The sequence below is a fragment of the Pieris rapae genome, chromosome 19 (assembly GCF_905147795.1).
Source record: "Pieris rapae chromosome 19, ilPieRapa1.1, whole genome shotgun sequence".
Lineage (NCBI taxonomy): Eukaryota > Metazoa > Arthropoda > Insecta > Lepidoptera > Pieridae > Pieris > Pieris rapae.
The window spans coordinates 4,660,069-4,676,046 of record NC_059527.1 but is presented as its reverse complement, the minus strand read 5'-3'; the positions used below and the strand labels follow the sequence as shown (position 1 = coordinate 4,676,046).

General features: G+C 30.8%; 2 protein-coding genes across 14 annotated transcripts in view; one reads left to right on the top strand and one right to left on the bottom strand.

Annotated features, from left to right (window-relative positions):
- LOC111001652 (protein lap4) overlaps positions 1-6,678 on the bottom strand; it is a 75,667-nt gene extending 68,989 nt beyond the window's left edge. For 10 of the 12 annotated variants that reach the window (XM_022271625.2, XM_022271629.2, XM_022271632.2 and 7 more), the window contains exons 1-2: positions 6,333-6,678; positions 5,080-5,197 (exon numbers count right to left, since the gene is read on the bottom strand). In XM_022271625.2, coding sequence (XP_022127317.2) covers positions 5,080-5,197; positions 6,333-6,491 — 277 coding nt within the window. In that variant the 5' untranslated portion in view covers positions 6,492-6,678. The remainder of the gene's footprint in view (positions 1-5,079; positions 5,198-6,332) is intronic. The other 2 variants (XM_022271635.2, XM_022271636.2) reach the window with 1 other exon arrangement.
- Positions 6,679-7,984: 1,306 nt separating this feature from the next.
- Positions 7,985-13,868, top strand: LOC111001642 (pyrroline-5-carboxylate reductase). 2 transcript variants are annotated; one of them, XM_022271590.2, is made up of 6 exons: positions 7,985-8,340; positions 8,483-8,742; positions 8,856-9,077; positions 9,728-9,939; positions 11,725-11,796; positions 12,139-13,868. In XM_022271590.2, the coding sequence occupies exons 1-5, from the start codon at positions 8,268-8,270 to the stop codon at positions 11,786-11,788; spliced, it is 831 nt and encodes a 276-aa protein (XP_022127282.2). In that variant the 5' UTR covers positions 7,985-8,267; the 3' UTR covers positions 11,789-11,796; positions 12,139-13,868. The 2 variants fall into 2 exon arrangements, with proteins under 2 accessions (XP_022127282.2, XP_022127281.2); XM_022271589.2 differs by having other exon boundaries at positions 7,988-8,340; positions 11,725-13,868.
- Positions 13,869-15,978: the final 2,110 nt, after the last annotated feature.

The following is a 15,978-nucleotide window of genomic DNA, read 5'->3' as shown; positions in this document are numbered from 1 at the left end:
ACTTGGAGTTATAGCGCCACTGAATGATGATAATATAAAGTAATAATCCATAATATACGAGATGAAAGTAAAGAAACTAAAAATCATTCCTGAAATGTTACTATAATATAGTATGTATATGTAATACTAATTTTGGTCAGATTTAAATGGGGAAATTTAAATCTGACGAAGCCGGCCTTTAAGATTACCTATGCTCTTTTTGAAGTCGATTCGACAGCTCGCCAGTTCGCAAAAGAGCCTGTCGGAAGGCGGATTAAGACAGACTTCTAGACATCAAGGTAGTGCTGATGTAATCTGTATTTATAACGTTGTTTAACCGGTTATTTATTCTAAAAAGGGGAACAAACGGAAGTAACCAGGCAACACGGTTCGTTGATGGTATTGGTGACAACCAGACACCGTGAACTTTGCGCATCCGATGAAAATTACACCAATTACGTTTAACCTTCAGCTTGAAAGGTAACATTACAACGTAATAATACTTTTAATAGTCTTCTGTATGTACATAAAAGATGCATAAGAAAACATTATATAAGTATGGGCATTCTTTAACAAATTCAAAGAAATTTTAATAATTGTAATAAAAGCAACTGTAAACATACAAAGGGTTCAACTCATATATGGTACAAAAAATAAAAGTCGCAGTTATGAGCCTCGCAAAGTGCTTTTATTATGTGTGTAGATAGCACTGACTTTCAGTAAAACATTGAGGCGGGCATATAGCTACAATTTGCCATGAGACAAAAGTATCTATATATCTTAATAATTCCATACTTCAAAGTAGGTCCTTAATCTACTGTATGAAAAAATCTGTAAAATACTGTATTCGTTAAGACTTACAATTTGACACATGCCGCGCAATAAGTTGTGCATACAACATTTTATTGTTATTTTTATTAGTCAAATTTAACAATTAAAGACCACAAAAATCTACTAATATTTTGTGTAACATATATTTAATGAACGTATCACAAATTCAAGTAATCACAATTTATTATGATCTTAGAACTAAATCTCATAACTTAGACCATTTCATCGCATTAAAACGGTACTAGTAACGTACCACGCAATAACTATGCAATTGCATTATGTTTATCTCTATAGCGAATATATTTTATTTAAACAATAACGGTATAACTGAATGCATTCAAAGATTATAACAGTTAAATCTTCAACGGTGCAGCTGTTTGTTAAACAATATTCGACACTTTAATACTGAATATGTAAACGCTTCGTATTAATAAAAGATTAGTTTCAGAAAAGGTGGAATGTAACAGACAGACACATGCATGAGCAATATTTACGCCGAAAATGGGCTTGTGATGGACTCAATAAAATTGTTAGATGGCAAGGAAAGTAATTCGGCAGTACTACAGTGCCTTAGCTTCAATGTGCCTGATGGACTAACGTCTAATACGTACAGAAGGACTAACCCGAAAAAGGCACATTTGATTCGCTGTATAACGTTAGTTAACGAATTACATAGGTTAACGGCCCTCTCTTATCCGTTGAGTGAACTGTCAAAAGGTCTATTATTTGTTAGAGCCTAGGGCAGTTATTTTTTTTAATTACATTCTTAAGCCGGTGTACCATAAATAAATAGTATATTTTTATTTCTTGTGAGAATTCTACAAGCTATATTGATAACATATTTCTAATAAAAACGCATACTCTGTATGGGTTACGATAATTTTTGGTAACATAACTTATGTATTTAACATCAATAAACTCGGGAGCTGATAAGCCAATAATTCCGAGCGATATAAATTCAATCAGCTCATTTCATTGAGAATCTGTAATCCTATCATGTAATAAAGTAAACGATTCAAAATATATGTACGTATCGAATAACAATTGCCAAATATACAAATAACTTTATTAAGCTACTTAGGAAGGATAATCGTTTTATAATGTAAAAACCATTTTCAGGGCACAAATAAAAATTGAAAGTGAATTTTATGAGAATTAAGAAACAACCGAGCTCAATCAAAACTAATTGAACATAAAATTCTGTTTTAAAAAAACTAAAAATTTAAACATTTCATAACTTGTAAATTGTTACGATATAATAATAATTAGCCTTTAATTAGATTAGTACTGAGTATTTGTGCAGCCTTTTTGGCAAAGGGTTTCTCCAAATCCCACCATTCCTCTCTGCTGTTTCCTTAATTTGGTCTATCCTCCTTCTAAGTTGTCTTCCTTTTTTCTATTAGCTGTAGGTACTTTGGGTACCAGTATAGTATTTTTTGCTCAGTTTAGTCAGTTAGCTTTTTCCTTCAATTTATTTATTTTTATTGTAAAGTGACAACCTTAGTTATTGTTCCGATATGTACACGTATATTTTTATTGTTATAAATTTGAAAAACAAATAACATCAAATCCTATGGCATCAACTGTTGTAGAGAATAATACAAACTTTTAAACAAAACATAGTAAACAAATAAACGGGAAAAATAAAACGTAAGTGCCGAACATAAGTATTCTTGCCGCAAGGATACATACATTCAAATACAAATTTCATGGAGGCTTTAAGAAGCTGTCATTTACATTCGCACTCAAGATTCATGTTGGTATTCGGTAAAATTCAGTTCTGTCTGAGATAACCACAGAGTTAGTAAACCAAACATTGGTCTAAAACTTTACAAAAGGGTAACCATTTCAAAAAATGTTACCTAGAAACCGTGTACTAAAACAAAAGATTATACGAAGGTTTATCTCACAAATTAACTACGATAACCAATTTTTGTGTACTCTAATAAAAATATATTACAATCCGTTTAATAATATTTACTTACGTGCAACATTACATTATCAAAAAAAATGCATTTTATTTATTAATGTACACAACGTATCATTCTATACGGTAATCTTAAAAAGAAAATAACACTTACAAAAAAGATAAGAAACATAATGTAAGTACAATAAAATCTTATCTCCTATTTAAATAAAAATAAATCCCAAAATATGTTGCTAAGCTCAAAACTCGAAGCTCAACCAATTCGAGTATTTTTTAAGTTATAGTTATTTATTCCTTGAACTTTGAGGTTTTATGGAGAGCAAACATTGAAAAAAAAATTTGGCTAAATAAATCACATTACGACGACACCAGGGGAGCTAGTTATTAATAGATTTAACTTAATAATTACTCATTTGAAGACAGCCTTTCACCTAATTCGAATAAAGTACCTGATTTTTTTTTTCAATTGATCAACCCACTACCGTAAACTGAATAAGTAGCATTCATTCTGTTATATTATTCTATTTCTCTATTCTATAAATACATTTTTCTTATTAAATGTATTGATTAATTCCTAATCACTTTTTCATCACATTTTTCATACTTTATAAAAAGAAAAGTGATTGTTTGATTAGGATATACTATTATTAATAGTATATGTAATATATAAACTCTACACAGTATAGACTATAGACTTAATTAAAATTTTGCTTACCGCCATCGTTTCGCCTAGATTTACAATTTACACTTTCTATTCCCACGCGAATCGGCGTATACAATCAGCGTAATATCTTCTGTTCTCTAATTATTTTTTATTTGCCTATAATCACTTTAAGTTTCGAAAATAAATCTTACGCATTTTAACGTTTCATTCGTATAAAAACAAATAATTAAGACACGAGGGAGGAAAATTAACTTAATTAGTTAACAGGAGAATGCGTACGCGAAAAATCAATGTTTATTGTTGAAAAGTTTGCTTGCAATTTGATTACATTAGATTTAAGATCGGAGCTAAAAACAATTAGCAAAATAAATATAGAATTCGAAGACATAAATGATACGCAATTATCATCATAAACAAATGTGTTAATAAGTAATACATTACAATTTCGTGTAGTGATCATGCTTGATTTATCATGGAATGATCATGTATTTTCAACTCTAAAAGCAAAACAGAACCATGGTTTTAAATATTGTGTGAAACGGCTTTCCCGATTCTCATGAAATTTTGTATGCATATTGGGTCGGTCTGAGAATCGGACAACATCTATTTTTCATCCCCGAAATGTTAAGGGTAATACACCCCTATTTTTTTTTCAATTTTAGATTAAAAAAATTTTTTTTTTATGATACAACATTAGTAAATACTGAATTTTCAACCCTTTACAATTAATCCCTATTTTTTATTTGATAGTGAAGGATTTAGGCATTAAGGAGTAACGAAGTTCGCGAGCGCAGCTAATATGCTTTATGTACAGGGAATTGCTTTCTTTCAAAAAATGAACAAACTTGAACCTCATACAGAATCTACTAATTAGGGGCATTAATTTAACAGTTTTTAAAGGCTCTATTGTTTAACATTGGTTTAATTATCGGTGCTACAAGTGTACATGGCACTATAAATTACATATGTTGAATACAAAGAGGGCTTTAGGCATAATCAGCCACGCCTGGCCGTAATGCAAATTAGCTAGCTACACTATGAGTACGCTTGTGCCTGAAGTGCCTATATTTGACGTTAGAAACGTAACGTTATAGTGAATAAAAATGCAATTTTAAAATTAACTTATTATCTTATATTTAAATTACATAACGCACAATCACCGTAGCTTTTTATAATACTGATTACATATCTTTAATGGATTCAGTCCCATAAAACAAAGATAGCTGAAGCCTTAAAATAGAATTATTATTTAGGATTTGACATGACTTCATAACGAAATCCAAACCGAAATATGTTCATAACTTTGGCCAAACCAACTACTCAGTATCAGACGTAATTGAAACAAAAATATACGTATAAATTTCGCTAGTGTATAGTTTGCACGTACGCGTAGTTATGCGGGTGGATAATAATCATTGCTCTGCATACAAATTAACTGTCTCTGTTTGGAACCTTATCTATAACAGTATTTACACGAATATTTGGACATCCGTTCAGAATACTATTACTGTTAGTGTAGAGGTCATATAAGAACAATAATATGTTAAATAATTACTCATATATAGAGATTTAATGGTAATTAATTTTAATTTGTCAGGGAAAAAATATACTTTGTTACACAGAATTATATATTGTTGATGACAATTTACAAAAATATTTTAATATAGGTAAAACTCACCATTTCGAGATACATCTAGTTCAACTAAATTTTCAAAGTTCTGAATATCTGATGGCAATTTGTGTATTTCATTATCACTAAGACCCAATCGCCTCAGTCGATGTAATCTGAAGAAGTTCTGCAAGTAAAAGAAATACAATTATGATCTGCTCGAGCATTGAGGCAAAAATATGAATTATAAGTAGAAGGAGTACTTTTAATTATTTTATTTTGCATAATAAAACAAAAAACAGTTTCTTCCACTATTTCCTATAGCCTTGATTTTTCATATCTTTTAAATAATTTGAATAAAACAACAAGATACAAGCCTAATGCTTACCATTGGCTACCAAAACTATGTAAATCATACAATGGTTATAACAGTACTCAAGATAGAATGCAACGGGTGGCCTTATCGCTAACAATCAATCTCTTCCAGGCAACCATATTTAGATAAGAGAACATAACCAGAAGTTATATATTTTTATTGACAGTACATCATATTTTTTCTGACAGGTATCATGTATTGTATAATATTGTAGACTAGATAGTGCATACAACATAAAATAATATAAGCCAACAACTGGCAGGAATTGTAAGTACAGGACAGGTAGTGGGAGAAGTTTCTAGTTATAGAGGCCAAGACACATTTGAAACGAGACAGAGAGTGACTGAAATAGTGCATACATAGAAAAATATATCCTTTTTTCAACATTATTCAATCTCATAATTAGACTAAGTACCTCGCCTCTAAAATATTTTCATCATATTTTTTCTTATTTATTTTCCATTCTAAATTAACTTTTGTAAAACTTCAAATATAGGTCAAAAACCTGGATACAGCTCATGGCACAACACCATTTTTTGTGGTTTCCAAAAAAGCAGGCACAAATTGCAACATAACAACATTCAACAAGCAGAATAAGTGAGATAATCAGTGAAAACACACAGAGAGCTGCTGTCCTTTTGCATTGCTGTTTGCCTCACATGGTATAATAAAATTTGTCTTATGATATGTATAGTTTTGCCTGCTTTATTAGCCAGTATCAGTTAAAGTATATTTAGCTAAAGCTAGGCATAAAGCCACAACAACACATAATATATAATTATAAATAATATGACATATTTTCTTACACTACTAAAGCTTCTATATTAAGTTGACTAAAGAATTCGTGACGAAATTAATGTCACAGTATTTACGTTACTGATAATATGGTAAACGCCCACAGAGAATGAAAAGTCAGTAACTGTTTTTTTTAAGTGTTTGTAATTACCTTAGGCAAATCTCGTATATGATTAGCATCCAAAAACAGTTCCTCTAAACTCCTGGAGTAACGTAAAATGTCTTCAGGTACTGTTGGCAACGAGCAGTGCCGCTTGTCTACACATTCCACTTGACGATTACATTTGAACAAAGGTATACATCGAAACATGATGGAAACTACACTTTAATGAAACTGTTCTCGTATAATTCACTATCACGACACATATTCGAGCACTTTTAGTTGATAGAACTACACCAGCATTTTGTACTTTATGTTAGAACAATATAAAAACGACAAGGGGAATATCTTAACACCTCTCCCTCAAAAATGAAGCCACAAACTAATTCAGTGTTGCCACCTGCCGGTTGCCACTGTCTCACACTTCACAGCTATTATACAAAGTTTTTGGTATGTGCACCACAGACATTATAAAGAGTATTAATATGCATCTAGTATTCGGCACGAATTTTTGTGATATGCACGTAAATCTTTGTAAAATTTAAGATTTGTGCAAGGAAAATCAAACTTAAGATGAGGGAAAAAAGAAGCAACAACTTGGTGTGTGTTGTTGAGTATCTTTTCTTATTTATCTATATTATTACAATCAACACCTTTAATATATTTTAAACTTGTTGTTATAATATATTATTTAAATCCATTTACATTAAAATAAAGTATAGGTTTCATAATGTTTTATATCTGTTGAATTCCTTAGTTGAAATGTAATGGTCAAGTGGAAGATATAGAAAATAACTTATAGTTAGAACGTAATCAGCAACACGGCCGGCTTCATTCAACTTAAACAAGGATATAACTAATTCGTAGACATTTAATATTGTCTAATATGATTAATACTACTTTATTTATTACTACAGTAGTTAATTCATTACTATTCTAAAGTATAGCCCAGTATAGGCCTAATCTATACGGCCAACATTTATTTCAGATACTTATAGCATGAAGTTGCCGAAAATTACATATTCGAAGTATGTAATACTATTCGATATTTATATGTGTGTGTTTGCGATACGCAATTTTAAGAATTGAACCAAATGTCACTTTAATTTGGACTAATCACAATCCAATCCTCAGAAAGATTTTGTGGGTTCGTTACATTCCTACTCGAACTGCAAATAATCTATTTTCATTTGGTATTGAAACATTTACTGTATACAGCATTGTATAAATTGTAAAAGTGGTGTGTAATTTATAGGTATTACTTTAAATTATATTCAATTATTGTTCTTCAGGTTAACTGAATTCGATAACAAATTACTCTTAAATTAAAATATAATAAATATTGACTATAATATACAGGGTGTCCCAAAAGTCGACGTCAAGACGAAACTTTCTCATAGGTAATATATATAATGTATAGATACTTGTTTATTCCGTAGATACGGTTTAAGCAGGTGTTGAACTTTAGGGGTCTAACTTCAAATTTAGGTGAACAATTAAAGAATAGATTCGCATCTAGCCCAGAAGTACAGGGCTGTTATTCTAAAGATTTTGCAAGGCTTTAAGAGATTTTGAAAGTTGAAACCTGAGAGATGCACAGAACACTATTACTTCTGGAGAGTTGGCACTTGGCACGTTGTCGTGCCATGATATTTGTTAAGACAGAATACTGATGTATATAGTAGCAAAGTCGCGCGCGACTTTTAATTAAACAAAAATATTACAAAAGTAGGTAGTTACTCACATTTGACATTTTGCCTCCACCAAATATATTTCCGAATTCTTATTATTACCAGCCAGATCATTTATATTATAATACATCACATCAAGTTAATTTTTCGTAATTTTTATTTAACTTATGATTGCAAAACTTTGTCTAAAGTGGTTTTTCTATAACATTAGAAGTCATAATAATTAAATTTCACACGCTTAAAAAAATATCTGAAAATCCTACTTCACAAACATCGTCTACATTAGAGTCTTAAAATGTCTTACAATTTGGGCTTTATCGGAGGAGGCAATATGTCTACAGCAATTTTTCAAGGGATATTAAAAAATGGTAAGAAATCAGAATGTTGAGAACAATAGTCCAGAAAGCCTTGGTTGTCTTCCAAGCAGATTACTTGTCTAAAAATGATATATAAATATATTACATTATGTTGTAATACACATTTATAGTATCTTATGTATTTTTCCTACAGGTGACCATCCTGCATCGAAGATTTGGGTGTCAGGACCTCATTTGGAAAATCTATTGCACTGGAAAGAACTGGGTGCAAGCATAACAAATAAGAATGGAGACATTTACAGTACCTGTGACATGATATTTCTTGGAGTCAAACCACAATTTTTATCCAAAGCTATAAGTGACTGTTACAATACATTACCTCTGAATATGCCTGCTAAGAAAGTATTATTTGTTTCAATATTAGCTGGCACTAATATAGAACAAATACACAAGGTTTGACCTGTTAACATTTTATTGTAAAAACTAACTAACATAGTGATATTTAAATCTTTTCATTTTATTAAGTATTGTTATTATAGAATTATAATTAATGAAATATATTGCAGGCTCTGAGTATTCTACCTGGTGAAAAACAAGTGGTCAGAACATTGCCAAACACTCCTATGGCAGTTGGTGCTGGTGCCTGCTTATACACGCCAGATAATACAGTCACTGAAGACCAGTGCAGAAAGGTTGAAATGCTTCTCTCAGGATGCGGTGTTTGTGAAAGAGTAGATGAACATCTAATGGGATCTTTAGGCTCTCTTATCGGATGTGGCCCTGCTTTTGTGAGTACTCTTACTGATTATGTAACACAGTGTTATTTATATTGCTTACTACTACTTGGCAAGAATGCACAAATATGACACATGTGCCAATTTAATCAATTAAGATGCTTATAGATTTTTGATGAAAAATTCATTGCTAGAAATTGTTTACTATAAAATAGCTAATAATTGTTTTCTTTAATTTAAAAATGTTATTTAAACTCAAGTAAAATTATTGTTAGAACTAATTTATATACATTTCATAAGTGGCAAGTTGTAACTCAATTATGGTTAATTTCTTACTGTTCCAAGGTCATTTACCTTCATCATATTTAGATAGGATAATGTAAAGCAAGAGAATAATTATGTGATAATATATTTTTAAAGAATTTTTATATTGTGCTCTAGTTATATATAAATATTCTAAAGTCAAATATATTTTTTCACAAATGTCTTGTTATGGACAGTGCATAGAGATAATTTTATTTTAAGCTTAAACTAATGTACCTATTTAAAATTTGCCAGATTATTTTTTTTGATCTACCATAGGGCTTCATAATATAGAGGTTGTTTTAATTTATTCTAACGAAATTAATTTGTGGAATTTGACAAAAAATTACTAATACATTTCAAAATAAATACATATTCAAAATAAAATCATTCATTTCTAGATGTATATTGCAATTGAAGCCTTAGCTGATGGTACAGTGAAACAAGGTGCACCCAGGGCATTAGCAATGAGACTTGCTGCCCAAATGGTCATGGGTAGTGGTAAAATGGTACTAGGGAATACAAAACATCCTGGGCTCTTGAAGGATGAAGTCTGTTCACCTGGTGGATCAACCATCTGTGGTGTCACTGCATTGGAACAGGGCAAATTTCGGTATGTAAATATGCACTAGTTATTCATTCTTCTCTAGATAAAGTAAGAATAATTTAAGAGATAAAAAAAATTGTTTATTATGAAACAAGATAGACAGGTATCACTAATTCCACATCATTAAATTTGAACCTGTAGGCATCCTTACTCATCCGCAAAGTAGACAGAGGGTGTAGGCCAAGAGAAAAAGCCGGCTTAAAAACTCTCAGTACTCTTTAAAAAACACATATCTTCAAACAATACTTTCTTTAAAACAAATATAGCAAATGAATAAAACAAAACAACTGAAATGGAAATGGGCTGGACAATTATAAGAGGAGCAGATAAATGGAGCCAATTTGTATCACTATTTAGAAGGTGGGCCGAATCATTGACAAAGCATGAAAGGATAATACCTGGACAAGATTCATATAGAATAAGGGAAAAAGGAAGGAGAATGGGGTAGGCCTTTGCTTGTAGGCACACACAATTGGTTATCATAGATAAAGAAAAGCAATAAATATAATGTATTATTTTATATAAATAATACACTAGTCGTGCTACTGCTACATAAAAAAATTGCATATAGACCCTAATTAGTAATTACCAACCAGTATGAAATATTGGTTTAACTTTTCTTCTATTAAGTCCTAAATATGGCTCTGGAGTACTATTACAGTATTTTAATGTAGTAATGAAGTGCGTAATTAAGTTCAATGTCTTATTTAAACTGTGTCACCATGAATAAACCAATAACTTTCTTTTATTATTATTCAAATTAACTTTGTAATTAATAATGTAAAGGATAAATTAGGTTCATAAATTAAGTTAACCATAAAAAAACGTTAATTAAAATGAAAAACATATGGTATGGGAATTACCTATTCTTATGTCTTATAAGGCAGAGACAATTAATAGATCTGACTTAAAAAATAATGCATTCCAACTGTAACAATTATGGGATATCATTAGGTAAAAAATTGGTATTACTGATGAGTTTTAATACATTTTTATTCTTTCATGTATATCCTGGCCACTTACTCAATATCATTAATGATAAGATGATCATAGCAATAGCGAACTGCATCTCTCTCTCTATAAGTGATAAATAGAAACTAATATAACTATCATACTCCTACAGTTTCAAAACAAGCAGGATGACTTTGAAAAGACATTGTCCTAAATGTTACTACATATTTAGGACATTATTGTAACTTATAATTTTATTAACACTAAAATTAGAAACAGTTTCTTATCATTGTGTGTTATAAATTTTATTAAGATCTTACACATACATAAAACATATTTTAAAATTATAGCAAGATCACAGTAGCTGGTTATATAAATAAATTTAAAATAATTTAATTCAAGAACTATGAAAAGTAACACCAGTTTTATATAAAACTGAACAGATTTGCGGCCACAATCCCACCTGATGCTTAGGCAGATGTGGCCTATGGTTGGACGCTTAAATGACCCTGTATTGCGCTGTCTAGGGATGATAGAAAGGAACAATGAGTTCTCCTCCTTTGCTGTTTTTATAAGAAACGACGAACCGTAACCAAAGCTTACAGTGGGGCACATGGAGATCTCGACAACGAATGGGTAAAATTCTAGGGTGCTTCTAGATGAGCGTCATTTAAAAGGGGATGGCGGTATCAAATTGTGATAGATTGCCAAGTTCCAATTGCATTCTCCGCAGTACAATCTATAGAAGATTGAAAGGCAGGCAACTGAAGGGCGATGGTCAAAACTCAAGAGTTAAGATTCAAAGATTCACGTATTTAATACTATAATATTGTTTTATAGGGCAACATTAATCAATGCAATCGAAGCGGCAGTGTTACGAACTAAGGAAATGGAAAATAAGTAAAAACATTGGTAAGAAATGAGTGTAGAATTAAAGTAAAGTAAAGTTATCTTTTGTAAAAAACAAGATAATTAGCACGCTGCACATTGTACATAGTAGACATTTTGATATATTTTTGATCTGGAAATAATTAATGAGAAACATGTATAATATATTAATTTTTCAATACTATTTGTTTCTTGCTTCAAGTGTTTCTCTTTTGTTTTTTAGATAGCTATATATATATCTTCTGATTGCAATTAAACTCATGGGCGGAGTGGATTTGACAATGGTTTCAATTATTTACAATTATCTAGTTATGTTTTGTTTGTTTTATTAAGTTTGACATTTGTGTATTTCTGACGTGTTTACAGGTCTGACGGGTACTGGTAACTAAAAGCAATTTTTTTTAGGTTATCTCAAAACTTATAATCTAATAACATTAAAAATCTAATCATTAGATTGATACATATAATAATCAATGTATGCATTGAGTGCATAAAATACTTTTTATGTATCGCAATAACTTAAAAAATACGAGACAATTTTTAGTATTATTTTACACCGAAATCCAAGCTAAAATCGTTATGTTTATTGCAGAACGTTTTTAATAATTATACTTATTAACATTTAAAACAAAAAAAAAATTGTGACGGTGGAAATAAATTTGAATTTCTTTCGCGTTCTAGAATACGTAACAGTTAAATGTCTCTATCTCTAACAAGAATCTATCGTTTTTTAGTTTTAATTTTTTTTAACCAAAGAATTTACCTGATTTTATCATATCAAGGCTATAGATAAATAAAGTCAGCTAAAAGCGCTAGATTTCGTAGTTTTTTCACGCATGACCTCTTTTATGGCACCACTTAATTAATATGTACTCAAATAAACTGCTAATCTAGCAGCTGAACATTTTTGAGCGCTGACGAACCTAAATTATCGCTGGAATGAAATCGAGTAATTTCTTTGGTTTAGCTACTGAAAGTATTACAAATTTCAAAATAAACTTCTGTTGTTTACACAGCGAAACTTCGTCAGTAACCACGATTGGTAAAATATTGTAATTATTTATTGAATCTCGAATTTTTTTCTATGATCTGTTTATAAAAATACCTAAATATTTAAAAGCCCAATCTAATTGAGCATAAAATCTTATTATTTAAGAATAACAGTATTAAGTACATTAATAATTACAGTATTTAAGTGGAAAGATAAACGATACAATACTCAATTGTTGTAATATTTTACCTCATTTCTGTTTTGCTGTATTTGTAAATGAACAATAATAAACTATGGAACTCAACCTCTTTTATTATACTATAAAAGAAACTTCTAATGTGACTTACAACAAGGTTGCGTTAAACATTTAACGTTCCTTGGGGCTTAGATGCCTTGACAGTTGTGTTTTTAGAAAATCGAAAACTAAATTTGTATGAATATGATATTATGTCGATATAATTTGTTTATTCACCTTGGAGAGAGGGAATAGAAAGAGACAGTGAGAGTGAATACGTGGCACTCGAACGCATGCGCGCAGCGCGTATTATAAGTTACAGGCCAACGAGTAGCGTCCAATATTCTAACGCAAGAGGGAAACGGAAAGATAGACAAAGGTAGAAAGAGAGTGAGTCGGTAGATCCCAGGCAAGTGGTGTTCTTGCTAGGCAGCGAAGTTAACAGTGTGACCGTCGTGTAATTAGCTGAAATACGTAATATTCATTATTTCATTTATAAAAATGCGATCAATTGTGAATTGTAAGCTATATTCATAAAGAAACAAAAACTAAAAACCGATTTCTGCCCCTACCTATTCTCATTTCCACATTCAAAGTTTCACTTCTTCCCCGCGGCGGGACTCCACGCACTATTTTTTATACATTTAATTGCTGTTATAATTGGTAATTTTTAACGAATTATTTTTATTAAATATTGAAAAAAACGTGTTTTTCAAAAGGTTTTATTTGATTAAAGCATACATAAAAAAAATACAAACACAATCTTTACCCAAAATGCTCAGCAATGCATTTTCTAAACGCGACTTTTCGATGCTATACTTTCATATTAATTGTCATATACAATTTAATAGATCAAAGATTTCATAGTCTCAAATTGTTCACATCCAAAAAGTTCAAAATATACATAATTTTCAATATCGTAATTAATTTATCAATTTGAAATGATATAACAATCAATTCTTTTGTTTCTCATCGTTCCGAAGAAAAATTTTCCTGGTAGTTTGCTTCGGTGTGTACGGATGGTAAGGATGTAGGCAAACAGACCGTTTAGTGAAAATAAATAATGACATTCTCCGTGCTAAGCCCACCCCGATGTCAATACTTTTATGCCTCGGAACCTCGATTGGCATGTCTTCATCCTCAGTCTTCGATACACAACTCATTTTCCGAAATCTCTTACTCATTCTATGAAATCTCGGTCCTAAGCGAAACGGGTCATTCCCTAAGAACGAACGATTTCCTTTCACCGTTTTCTCAGATCCTATGAGATTTGCTTCTTCATCCTTACACGTTTCAATCGTGTTATTTCGTGATAGTAAATCGAATGGTTCACTCATTTCTTTCACATGTTTAGTACTTAGGGTACCGAGTTTCACTAACAGACTGACGTATCAGTAAGATTTTTTATTTTGGCATTGATTGAGCACGACGCCAACGATAAGATTATTAGGATTTATGTGATTAATTTCACGATTTTGTTTGCTTCCTTATCTCAGTTTTGAAATTACATGATAGCTAATTTGACCAGTACTTGGTGTGACGTTAGAAGTAAAATGATTCAAAGTTATATTGTTATGATCAATGACGGTTTAATTTGGTCGGGCATAATTGATACATATATGGGTAGTAAAATATTTGCATACAAGTCAAGCCAAATATATGTTGCATCATAGATAAATATCTGAAATAGGTACAATAATGGTTTTCTGTCGGTGTGCTAATGGCTAGTAAATACACGTACGTTACAGTCATATAATATATACTTAATTAATTATTAAAAATTCCCCTTTAATATATAAGTGAATGCGACCAAAACAATTTTTGCTTTGACTTGCCATAAGGCGTGAATATTGTTTATTTTAATAAATTATTTACATCAATGCCATCTATTGGCTGCAGAAAACATTACGTCTAATTGCCATCGCCATGCCATCTTTTAGAAAATTACTTTGTCCTTTTTGAATAGCGCAGTCTCTTTCCTAGGAAAAATCACTGAATAAGTCTCTCTTAATCTTACTAATCCACCCACTATTAGCGTTCGAATTTTAAAACCAACCACTTTCGAAATCAATGTCTCTCTCTTTTAATGAGATAAATAAATATATTTATCGAATTGAAAGAGTAGGTACTTTCCAATTGTAGATTTACAATTTGAACCGTAGGTTATTTTGTTTTCTTTATAAATTCTTTAGTTTAACTCTTATTTGGTTTAATTTAATGGAATAAACCTGATATGCCAATTCATAACATTAAGGTCACAATAACATTTATTCGTTTTTACTAAAGAACTTCTGTCTAGTAAAAATACAAAACAACTTTATATGCGACGTTGCCATACTGCGTTACATTTTTGTTAGCAATGCAATATTATACACAAACAAAGCCACGGGCTGCTAGTAATTTTTCTATACATTGTACGCGGTCAGTGCATGTAGAAACACTATTAAAACTACCTTAAACACATGAAATATGCTAATTTATTTAATTTTAAGTTTGCGGCATGCGACCGTTAATATACCGCGTTTTTAAGCTTATTTAGTTTTCATTTGTTGAAATACTGTTTTGGTAAATGGTATTTGTTAGTGTTTATCATTGTTCAGTGTTAATGTTGATTGTGGAAGTGACAAAACAAGATCTAACCTTGTAATTACGAACCGTGGCGTATTGCCTCTTATTTTCTGTAAGGTCGTTTTTTGTCAAGGTATTATGGCTACAGTACACTGCAGTGTTTTTCAAGATGGGGCCCACGACCCATACAAATTTGATTGTTAATGGAAAATCCGAAAATGTTGAATTTCAGTTTTTCTTGATATGCTTTGAAAATTTACTTAGTGTTTAGTTAACAATTTCCTAATGATTTTTTTTCAAAAAGATTTCAATTTTTTTTATGGAATATTCAATGTTTCATAGCATAATAATTTTAGAACATCTAAGGCGGAGCACGGCCCAAAAAAAAATATCTTTCTCTCTCTTTATATTG